General features: G+C 44.9%; 1 protein-coding gene across 1 annotated transcript; it reads right to left on the reverse strand.

The window, feature by feature from the left end:
* Window positions 1-301: 301 nt before the first annotated feature.
* Window positions 302-4000, reverse strand: chrnb4 (cholinergic receptor, nicotinic, beta 4 (neuronal); the record flags this gene model as incomplete). Its single annotated transcript, XM_083691570.1, has 5 exons — window positions 3848-4000; window positions 2813-2857; window positions 2369-2478; window positions 1120-2182; window positions 302-466 (listed from the first exon to the last, which is right to left on the reverse strand). Exons 1-5 carry the CDS (start codon window positions 3956-3958, stop codon window positions 302-304), a joined length of 1494 nt encoding a protein of 497 aa, XP_083547696.1. The 5' UTR covers window positions 3959-4000.
* Between the last annotated feature and the right edge of the window lie 8620 nt (window positions 4001-12620).

The raw sequence follows: 12620 nt of genomic DNA on the forward strand, positions 1-12620 counted from the left end.
TACCTCTGTATTATTATTATTTTTTTTTATTTTATTTGTCCACCAGTGCAATGTTTGCCATGTAGTCCATCTTTGCAGCTACTTTTACTGTCACTGCGTAAAAAGACAACCAACTCCTCATTGTACATATGTCACAAGGCAGGAGTAACCTGTCTATACAAAATACTTTCAACAACGGAGTGACATTATGTTCTATGTTTTTCCTCAATACAAGAACAACAAGGGCTGGAGAGTCATTGTATTGGTGTAGGCCACATGGCTTTGGTTTCTGGGTGCTGACCCGTCTTTATTGTCTTCAGGCTCAGATGCGGGGAACCTCTGAGTTGGGCTGCTGGATGGGGACTATGGAGTGCTGGAACAGAGGCTGGAGGAACAGACCCAGGGTACCCGTCACACACACTATCACAAAGATCCACAGGAACATACGGTCCACCACCATGGCTACATACTTCCAGTCCTCAATCACCTGGGAAGACATAGAGAGCAACATGTAAGTCATTTGACCCTTCCCAGCCTCCACATTGCTGAGAAGCACATTGTAACAGCTATTGACCTTTTCACCCCTCTCCTCTCTGCTGTCCTTGGCAATTTTTAAAGGAGGCCATTTTTTAACCTTGGTAACCTCCTTATTACATTGATTTATCTAAGATAACAGTCGATTACCAACAGTCTGGATTATTTTACTGGGTCTAAACTACTTCCTCTGCCATAATTTTTCACTCCTGATCCTGGAGGGTAAAATGTGAAAAAAATACTAAACAGTAACTGCCTATTACAGTACAGTGTGGAATTAAGAGTTAATAGCATGGTAATAATATGGTAACACTTTAATATAACCAAGTAATTAAGCTTTATTATGTCTGTATTTTACGTTACTTACATGGGTGTTACCATGCAATTCAATAATTACATAGAAATAAGGACAAACTATTAATTACCGTATTATTACCATGTTCTTACCACTTAATTCTGTTCTGAAGGAAGTGTTACTAAAAAACCTTCTGACACTGTGGTCTTCCATGACCAGGAGGGACAAACATTGCTTCAAGTCATATTTCAACAGTAGCTTATTTCCCCTGTACCTCCCGTTCCACATTTCCATTGTCATCGATCACTTACACTCTGGTCATCATCGTCCCCCATCATGTGATCAGCCACAAAGCGCACACCGTCCACTGCCTCCTGGACATCAGCCCCCCAGTCGGGGTTGCCCCTCTGGCGGAGGTCCTGGGTGGAGGTGAAGCCGTTGGGGAGGTACTCAGTGGAGCGGACGTCCCCTTTCCTGCAGGTATGATTGAACCCTGCAGGAGCTACATTTTTGTTGAAAAAGTGTCCCGGGGAAGAGAAGGCTGAGGCAGAGGAGAGGAAGACGGAGGAAGAGGAAATGGCAGCTGCTGCCTTGGACGGGGTGGGGTAGCCCGGCCTGAGAACATCCCTCCGGGCTCGGAGTCGCCTCTGCTGACGGAGTTTCTGACGGGCAGAGTTGTTCTGGGGGCGTCTCATGAAGAGCAGGGCAGGCAGCTTGACCAGGAACACCAGCTTGACCCAGGCGGGCATGGTGTGTGTGCTGGGGGAGCGGTGGTGCACGTTGAGCACACACACGCTGGTGATGATGGAGAAGGTCACCAACACCATGGTGAACATCAGGTACTTACCGATGAGGGGCACGTCCAGCGAGGTGGGTGGGACGATCTTAGAGATCAGGAGCAGGAAGACGGTGAGAGCCAGGAGGACAGAGATACACAAAGTCATCTTCTCCCCACAGTCAGAGGGCAGGTAGAAGACCAGGATGGCCAGGGAGGTGATGAGAACACAGGGGATGATGAGGTTGATGGTGTAGAACAAGGGCTTCCTCTTGATGAGGAAGTCATAGGTGAGGTCCACATAGGTAGGGTCCAAAGGGTTGACCGTCCGTCTGCCAGGCAGGGCTAAGATGTCCCACTCTCCACTGGGTGTGAAGTCATCCATGCTGGCCACATCCGACTTCAGGACCAAGTCTATCTCTGTGTGGTCGTACGTCCATGACCGGAACTTGAGCGTGCAGTTCTGCTGGTCAAAGGGGAAGTGCTTGACCTCGATCTTGCAGGCACTCTTGTAGATGGCTGGTGGGAGCCAGAAGATGCTGCCGTTGAACTGGACAATGGCGTTGGTGAAGACTGTCACCTCATACGTCCCGTCAGCACTATGCAGATGGGAGGGATGTGGTTAGAGGATTAGAGATGGAGGGGGTGACACTCCATCTTGGAAAGCTATTACGTTGAACTGAGAAAATACATTACCGTCACAAACAATACACGAGAAATTGGATTCTTAATACACAATGTGTTGATCCGTTACAACAAGCTATATCTGGTTGGACGATGCTCACTTATTGTATAGAACAATATCAGGTAGCCAGATGTGTCGAGAGGGTATACGAAGTTTGTCGATGCCTTCATATTTAGAAGGGTTCCATGACAGTCTGTAATCCTCCCAGTGCTGGAGAGACAGGCAGACAGACAGACAGACAGATAGACGGACAGACAGACAGACAGACAGACAGACAGACAGACAGGGACTGTCACACTCCGAGTCATATAAGGACTCCCTCAGCACCACACTATTCTCAATGACACACTTCATTATCATTCTAAAGAAGAACGGTATAGGCACAATTACAAGTCGGTTCCGCATTGACTGGAGGAGAGGCCATGGTTATGCTTTAATTCAAGTTCAGTGAGAAGGACGTTAGGAGCTGGAGACAGACATGGGGACTCAGTAATTGCTGATTAATTGCTGATTAATGGAGAATGAGCATGATCTTCACGCTTACCTGTGTCAGCCAGACATTGGTGGTCATAATCTGTTCTCTTTCATTCTGGAAATGGGAGAAAAGTCAGTCGAGAATTACTAGCAACATTTTTAAAAACATACTATTTAAAGCACAGTACATTTTCAATATACACACCAACTCAGACATGCACAGAGAGCCCCTTTGCACAACCAAACAATGCTTGATTTAGTAGAGAGTAAAAGTGAAAGATGTGTTTTCGCACTGAATAAATTCCCTGTGTATCTGTCCATTTTAAGATAAATGGATCACATTTGCCATTGGAGCCGTTGGAGATTTTGATAAATCCATAGAGTATTTTCAGCAGACCTGTGTGCCGCAACAACAAAGAGGAGTGTGTAGCAGGAGTGGGCAATCACACACACACACACACACACACACACACACACACACACACACACACACACACACACACACACACACACACACACACACACAGCAGCAGCATCACAATGAGGTACAACAATATATCTCACACTTTTCAAGCCATTACACTTTACAGGACATCAAAATTTCAATTACCAAAGAAGAGGAGGGCAATAAGAGGTCATAAACAGAGGATATGTATGCAACCCGACTGTGTTTCTCTGCGGCACAGAGAACCCTGTAAATCAGCAGGCAGACTTCAACGCCTTCCCTGCGGCAGGTTTACGGTGCCTTTTAACGCAATGTGCTGAAGTTTCAATCTGGACATGACGGAGACGGAGAGCACAGCGGGCCAGATCCATCCTACCCATCCTGCCATTAGGGCCATGGCCTCTACCTCCAATCTGTGTAAGTAATTAACAAGGTTGGCTGTTTCCTCGGAGTTCTGCTGCCCCTGTCATTCTCTCCTCATTACCGCTTCCCTCTCTCCTCTCATTCTCTCCTTCCTCCTCTTTCCCTCTCTCCACTCTCCTTCCTCCTCTCTTCTCTCCCTCTACCTATCCCCTCTCTCCTCTCTCCTCTCTCCTTCTCTTCTCAGGGCCTGTGATTAGCCTAGGGGCTCAGTGTCACCACATTGTCCAGAGGTCTTACCACACTGATGAGCTGGGCCAGGGACACCTGCAGTTTGACGGTGACACGCTCTGTCCTGTTAATGGCCGGACGGATCAGCTTGTTGTAGCGATCTCCCAGCAACCAGTTCATCAGCCGTTCCTCCGATTCCGCACAGCTGCCGCCTGCGGATAAAGTCAACAATCGGGTTTCGGGATGCTAACAGGTCACCAATAGTTAATTGAGCTAGTTACCTCCATTGGATTTTTGTTGTGGCGATGAAAGGAAACCTATTGGCTACGTCTGTTCACTGAATCATTTTATAGCAGGACACGAACCTCATGATTAATGTTGTTTCATGGAGCATATTTTATATGTTTTATAGCCCAGCGTAGAGGTGCAGAGTTGCTGACTCAGCAATCAAGCATTATGTCCTGTTTCTATGTCAACAGACAGTGTTGGGGCGTCCAACTCAGGAGGAAGAAGGGCTGCGACACTTCCTAACCCATGTACCTGGAGGTAGCAACCAGCACTCCAAACACACCGCATACTTAAGTACCAGAGTCCCCGGAGGAGACATTACATGTCGGTGAGGGCTCGGGATGTGTTTAAGGAGATAGTAAAACATTTTATGAGTGCCTTGAAACTCTTCCACTGAATAATTCACTTGTGGGATGATGAGGGGTGATTTTTCTGCAGAGCAGAGTGTTAATGATTCCGTCGTTGTGAAGCCCGAGGCCACATTATCAGATTTCCTCTTGCATGAGTACAACACATTCCTCGCTTTCCCCCTCCTGCTCCAGTGACTGATGCTCTAACACAGCAGAGGAGAGCTGAGTGGCCGGGCTCCCTCCATTCATGGGGAAACTCTTTAATGGGTTGAGACCCTTAATGATCGGCCCAATCAAGAGAAATTGCTTTGGAGGCCAATGCTCGGTCAAACGACACATACCCTGGGGTAATGTTTACTATAGCTGTTAAGGCTGTTGCTCCCGGAGAGATACATCACACACTTCAAGGTTGTGCATTGAGTGAAAATAAGACTAACACTTGACTGTAGATCAGGTTTTCAAACTAAAATGGCCTACTGTGTTAATCATTATCAAGGAACAGATTCATGTAGAGTTGAGAAGTTCTAAAGTGTCCGACAGGTCTCCCTGTGGCCTGCTGCATGCTGCCACGGCTGTCTCATGATCAGTCTCTTGGCTGGGATCCCGTAGAACACAAAAGGGCCTCACAAGCTCCCTCTGACAGATGGCGTGTTGTCAAAGCACTGGGAGACCGCTGTCAAACATCCCCCTCCTTCCCAGAGGTGAAGGGCACTGACCAGCAGGCCTCTCAAACTAGTAATCACTGCCTGCTGTGAATTGTGTGTGTGTGTGTGTGTGTGTGTGTGTGTGTGTGTGTGTGTGTGTGTGTGTGTGTGTGTGTCTCTCTCTGCTGGATCTTGAAAATGGAACATACGTGTCTTTAAATAGTAACACGTTGAAAGTGTGTGTTGACATTATGTTCATTGACAGGGGAGGGCAGCAGTGTTAATGCCGTACAGTGACTGAATCAGTAGTTGTTGACTTTTTAAAAGGTCACTCTGTCCAACACTCTAAAATGTTGCAGCATTCATGCAAATTCATATAGGTCAGAGACTAGAAGGTACATAACATTAGACCCATTGGAAAACAGCACGCAAATAGAAGTCTTGTGTGTTGGCCCTGAAGGCATGTCAGAATGATTGCAGAACACCTTGGCAATTATGTGGCCAAAATAGCCACTTTCTCCACACATACTATAGCAACAGTACTCTATGTATTGTCATGATAAGGTCCAACAACCAATAACCTGTGTAGTCTATGGACATAGAGCGTCGTCTGTCTTTCATAAATGACAATGGCCTGGCACGCAATGTGGTATGGAGGCTATCCACACATAGAAGATGCCATACATGGCCAGTGTAAATGGGCATAGCTTAAGAGTCTGATTTGATTGAATACTCTTGCGGTGACACCCCCTCTCTGGCTCTGTAGAGGGCTGTCAGAGCTATTTCGTTCAAGATATTGAGGTGGTGGTGGAGGGCATGCCCATTAGCTAAAAATTATTTAGCCACACAGCACACACAGCATGCTCTCTGTCAATACCCAGAATGCCCCAGTTTTTGGTGACCACCAGCTTCAAGCTTGACATATCAGAGTGCCTCAGGAGATAGAAGAGCATTTCTATTGAAATACAATATCATTGTGTATCAGAGGAGTCTATGTGCCTCAGAGCTTCTCCCTCTCATGTGAAGCCTTCTCTAATAAAGAGCAAATTAGTTTAGAAGCCTATTTGTTATTGCTGAGGGAACCAGATTCGTGTTTTTTTTTCTTCATTAAAAAAAAAAAAGAAAACTGGTTATGTCACAAAAATTCACTGGGAACTTGAAATTAAATATTAAACAGATATGTTTAGATAATGTTTAGATAATACACGAATATGAATGTGAAAATACATGGAAAAGTTAACAAAACAACAACAACACACTCTTATGGTTCCGCTCAGTTCAGACCAATAACAGCCAGTTCCAATACAAATGTCCTCCATAACACATTACTTACATTGCATAAAAGTGAGAAAGTAAGCGAGGAGAGGGAGCGTCCGCGTCATTTTGTCGGTGCCAAAAGGTCCATCCGTGTCCTCACTCAGGAACCCAAATAAGACCCGAACCTAACGCTCTTACAGAGCATTCCGAACTCCAAAAAAGCTCCATAAACGCGCGCCCAGCTCACAAACACTGCCTCCTTTCCGCACCACTGGAAACCAAATTTTAACAAAAATGGAGTGTGCGTCCGCGGATCAGCTTTGCACATCCGTTCGCATACAGCAGTATATTGTCCCGTGCTATGCAACGCACCTCTTTCCTACACGCCGTTCCACCTACCGTAGTCAATGCGCATTGCTCTCACAATTCCTTCTCTCACCCTGAGCGCAACTTATGCGTCTTGAAGTATTTATGGAATGTCTTCTTCACTAATAGTCATTTGCACATTTATGAATTCAAAACATGCATTTCAAAGAATAATTGTATTTGAATAGTTGGATTTCAGAAATAAATTAAATAAAACGTGTGTACAATTAAACAATTAAAAAAGCACTTTTCTCTCAAACATAGTGGATTGATTATTGTTGTTTAGCTTAATCCAAAATATGATCATAGAGGGCCACGTGAACCAACACTACAACAATTGGCATTATAGTGACCTGTACCATGTGGCTGAATGCTGCAACTATGTTTTCGTTTTGTTTTGTTTATTGTGGCTACAGGTTCATGGCCCAATTTCCCAAGACTATGAATTTGGTCAATGCCAAAGTTGTATTGGTATATTGCCTGATTGATATGCAGAGTCAATGTGTGTTCCCAGCAGATGGCCTGAGAGTGCTCCCATTATCCAACAGGTCAGTGACTCCTCTGAGCATAAGGTCACTGCAATGGTGTGACCTCAATTTACCTCTCTAGTCTCTCCCTCACACAAAGGTTTCAAAACAATAAAGATCCAATCCCTAAATCTCTCTCTCTCTCTCTCTCTCTTCCTGACCCATAGGACAGACAGACAAGTGGGTGATGTGTCTAATCCTGTAGATGTCAACCTGCTCTATCTCTGTTTGAGTGTGTGAGCATCAGGCTACTCTTCCTGTATGTACTCAGTGATGCCAGTCTGTTCCTGCTGGTCATCTTTGCCAACACTCTGCAGGGACTAAGGGTATACTGACTCTGACCTCAGTTCTGTTGCTCTCCAAGGCTTGAGGCTCTAGACAGATAATCATAGCTAATCATAATTGTTTGTTTTCCGGCTATCACGGTGGCTCCCTGATGAGTTCGATTATTTAGTGACGTCACATGGGTTTGGTGAGGACATTTGAAATGTCCAGTTGGTGATAAATTACCCAGTGGTTGTGAATGGGGGAGATTTACTGTACAGAACCCCCAGCTGGTCCCATGGCAGCTCAATCTCAACACAGCAGATTTACTGTTTGGCCAGATTGGTTAAACAGTCATTATTATGCCCAATGAAGGGGCGGTATCAAACACAGAGAGCAAACCCAAGGACTTGACTCATACACATGAACAATGACACGCCTGCTGTTCATTCTAACTTTCAGGCATGGTTTTCCATTTGGGATGATCGTGTGGAAATCTGAGGAGCTGATAAGAGCTTGACCTTCATGTGCTCCTTAGTTACCTGGACATGAGAGTTTGTATATGGTGTGATGTGTCACAAGTTGGTCAGAACATACAGTTGCATTTAATTAGTGATATAGTGTAACAACGTTGTACTTATCAAAAAGGCTTTGCTAGACTTTATTCCTGTCAGTCATACATCATTTTTGTCATACACGTACAGTATGTTAGAAAACATTTAGATTAAGACTTTTTGCAATTCGTTTAAGAGGGTGAGATGAAAAAGGATAGTTAGATTTTTACCTTAGCTCTGATGAGCTTAGGCCGCCAAACCGGTCTCGTCCAAAACGAGCCAGTTCATTTCACAAATGGCTTCATGGTTAATTATGTTAAACACTGATGACACATTTTAGAGGGACATATTGAGTGAAATATATATTCTATCTCAGCAGTATTTTACCAGGCTGGAAAAAACCTGCCAAGTTTCCCATCCCTAATCAAAGTCATCAATCCAGACCCAACTCCACTGTTTCTTTTCATCCGCTTATCAAAAACATAAGACATCCCTTGCGCCTTAAGTAGGTTTTTTTCTCTGTGAAAGGAAAGTCAATCAACTGTTGCACGTTCTATTCGTAGTGTGTATTGGGAGTATATTTAGACATGTTGATCAAAAGGTCCTAAACTAATCTAAACATTAGCAAGGATGGAAGGAGGGAGAAAGTAAAAGGGAAGGGGTAGGCAAGGAGCGTATGTTGATATGTAATCAGTTATCTAGGTTGATCGCTGTAATTCAGTATGATAAACTTGAAAGCATTGTTTTAAACCACCAAGCTTACGATAAACATGAACAATGAATATTTATCATTTCTGATCCTCTCAGGAAACTTCTGTGTTTTGATGGATCCTATTTTCCCAAGCTTCCTGGCAGCGTAGGGCCCAGCATCTTCTGAGGATTTGACGGTCAGTCGGTCAGCTCTCCCCACATGACTGTCCTGGTACACTCCATGTCCTCTCTCAACTTTTAGCTTCCTCTGTGGTTATCACACTGGGCTGTTTGAAGTTTTACAGTACTCAAAGTTTTGGCAAAGCTTGCCGGAATACAGCATCGTCAGACCATCTCTCGTGGTCATGTTCATACTGATCGATCATGTACAGTATCTCCCCCAGAGCTCCAACACACAGAAATGTTGCCTTTGATGGGCATTTAAAGGCTGTATAGGCATCAGTAAAACTGAGCCAGACTCCATGGTTCTCTCTTTCGACCAATTGTAACAACAAGGCCCTTGGGAGAAATTCTTTCTTGTACTGAAGAGCCGCTTGAGTGCTTGTGAGTAAAGGCCTGACCGCAAAGAGGACAGCAGACGCCAGTTTTAGGCTATTGCTTTTACTTAAAGCAGTATGAAAACACACAGCCCAAAACAAAACAAAAAGGACCAATTTGGTGCTTGCATCATTTGCTAAAAAGCACACACGGATGCATATACGCACACACGCCTGTACACACGCAACAAACAGCTGTCCCACAAACACACAGCTGTCCTGAAAGCATCACCAGTATCTCTATTCTATTCAGGACCATGGACAGCATCACAAGGCATTTCAGATTTCATTCCAGAATTCCCTTTAGTTCCAAAAGTTTGAGTAGAACTACTTTTATGATTGACTCATGTTCTCCAATGAATGCCAGGGGGCTTCTCAATTATTCTATTGCTGTAATTAAGATTCCTAGTGCCTGCACAGCCATCATACTCACTATTCATAATTGTTACTGAAAATACATTCTACAGTAGCTGCAATTGCATACCTCACCATCGAATCGTTTGATATCTGGGAGATCTGGCTCTATCTGCAGATATATTGATACGTTGTCTCTCTAATTCGTTATTTAGACTTATTTGACCCAGAACTCTTTGGAGGGTAGATCTCTCGATGGCCAGGACGGTCAGATTGCTCCTGTGATTTGGCATGGCTGTAGGGGAGTACTCTGAGTTATCAGGGAGTTAACAGCAAGTGAGTCTTCACAGCCTTGGCTCGCATCCTTACACCCTCTCAATCAAACAGACACTGGAAGAGGGCCAGCACAGGCTCTAAAAGAAAATGCTAAACCTCGGAAGAACCTGGCTAAAAGTTCTCACTTTCCAGGATCCTCATTATATGGCCATGCTGAGAAGTGAACATCGTCTAACTCGTCAGCTATCTAGTCTTAATTTAGGTTTGGTGTTAGGCACATGATTAGGAGTGAGGTTAAGTTTATGATTGTGGATTAAGGTAGTGTTTAAAAGCAAATTGTCGTACTTGCTGTTTGGCCAGAAAGTGACGACCACCTTCCAGAGACTCTCCTCTTGTGTGACTCAGTGAATTCAACAGATTTCCACATTATCAGTCAGTCACTAAATCAGTCACTCACTCGTGTCTGCTCACTTGACACATGGTCTCCCCCAGTGTTATGACAGGGCAGATGAGTTCGGTCGGCACCATGCAGAGGCCAAGTATCAGTGAAGGCTGATGGATGGAGAAATGGGTAGGACAGGTTCAATGTAAGGGATGGAACGGAGTGAGGAATGGTATCAATCACATATCTCATCGATTCATCACAATGAGCCTGTCCTACCTATTTCTCCATCCACCAGCCTCCCCTGCCATGTACTGACATGTGTCAGGGTTGGGGGGGTGAGGGTCACATGCGCCTGGACGGTGAGGATAGGTAATTTGTGTCTGTGTGCTGGGAAGCCTGGTAGAAGAGAAATTACTAATCAAAGAATTGCTGCTGTTGCACTAGCTCTGTTGCACCGCTGCAGTCCCACCCTAGAAGGCTCTGAGTGAGGAGAATATATCATGCAGGCAGTTCATTACCTGAAGTGCTTGGCTCCTATGGCGGAGTGTACCGGCTGCATGTGAAGGTATTGATATTGCCATAGCTCCATCCATTGCCTTGCGGAGGGACGACCCATCTTATCGCTCTACATGGTGTTTTAGTGCCACGGTGATCTGTGAATACAAGCTCACTGTGGTTGTGTGTGTGAGGTGGATGTTTGTTGAGATCACCTGTCCACATCAATATCTGTCTGTCTGTCTGTCTGTCTGTCTGTCTGGACAGACAGACAGACAGACAGTCAGACAGTCAGACAGACAGACAGAGCAGACAGACAGACAGAGCAGACAGACAGACAGACAGATGGACAGACAGATAGACAGACAGACACACAGAGCAGGCTGATGGGTGATGTGCTCCGTTCCTCAGTGACAGACGGGAGTGACCACGCCTGTAGTGATACAGTGCCCACTATTTCACACAGAGAGAGTTAGCTAGGAAGATGAATGGTCCCAGAGAGGAGCCCTGAGGGACACCTGCAGGCTGTGGAGGGACTCTCTGTAACCGGATGATGACTGGAGTTTTGTGGTGCCATTCTTTACAGCTCAGCCGTTGACATAAAACTGCACCTGCCTTGAAGCACAGTCCACAAATCCTGAAGGGATCGATTGGTTCAGGCCGTCCCTGATCCTTTCTCTCCTCTGGGAACCTGATTTAGCGACAGCCTCCCTGAGGGCCGAAGCCTGTCTGTCCTACATAATGTGCATGGTCATCCACGGGGAAGCTCCGCAGCATGGTCACAGCCATCAAAAGCTACCAGAACCCTGTCAATATCAAGAGGATTTAGAGCTGTAGGCCTGGTCTGATGGATTTAAAATGATTGAAAAAGCTCAGAAAAAAGAGGCGAGGTATTAGGTGAACTTGTACAGGTGGAACAGAGTGAAGCAGCCCGGTCTCGGATGCTGCACTGTCATGCACGCGAGCCCCATCTGGCTGACAAGCACATGATAGAGATTCTTTAAGGATCATTAAGCTCATTTAAGATAATGATGGCCGTTCTTTCAGCACATGCATCTCAAGGACATTGACGTCATCAAGGAGAGTATGTTAATTATCAATGCAGTGAAGAAAGGACGTTAAACTCTGATCATCAACTGTAGATTTGTATTTATTATTTCACGATGTTACACAAATTAGTCAGGCGTAATCTTATAAGGACTGATACAATTTGTCATTGTAAGTGTCAAAAGTCTGTAAACTGAAACATCAATGCACATATCTATGAGATGTCCTTGTATCTGCTGTAACTGTTTTACTTATTCACACCTGTCTTTGAAGACATATCCAGTATGTTATAAGGTGGTGCACTTGCGTACATGACGGTTCTGTTTTTACTGTTTGTGCGTGTGTGCGTGTGTGTGTGCGTGTGTGTGTGTATGCACTTGTGTGTGGTGTGTGTGTGTGTGTTTGTATGTGTGAGTGCACATGTGTGTCAGTGTGTAATGTGAAAAACTTGACTGTACACCTTAATGGTCCCCCACATTAACAGGCCTGTAAAATTGATCCCATGTATCATTCACTGGGTCTTTTACTAAATCTATTTTACCGACAGGCATACATACCCCCAATCATGGCTGTTGGGAATCAATCCTGTCCTCCACAGATGAGATCTTAATGAGTTTAGAAGGTTGTGTGTCTGAGAGTGGGTAGAGAAGGGGGCGAAGTAGTGCCATACAATCTGTGTCTATCTGTAAATCTTTTCTTTGTGTTTATTTGGACACGAGATGTTTACGTCATGACAGTGAAAATCCTCCATACAACCTTATGTTTGTTCGGTAAAGCTCTTTTTGGCT

This window comes from Argentina silus (assembly GCF_951799395.1).
Source record: "Argentina silus genome assembly, chromosome: 19".
Lineage (NCBI taxonomy): Eukaryota > Metazoa > Chordata > Actinopteri > Argentiniformes > Argentinidae > Argentina > Argentina silus.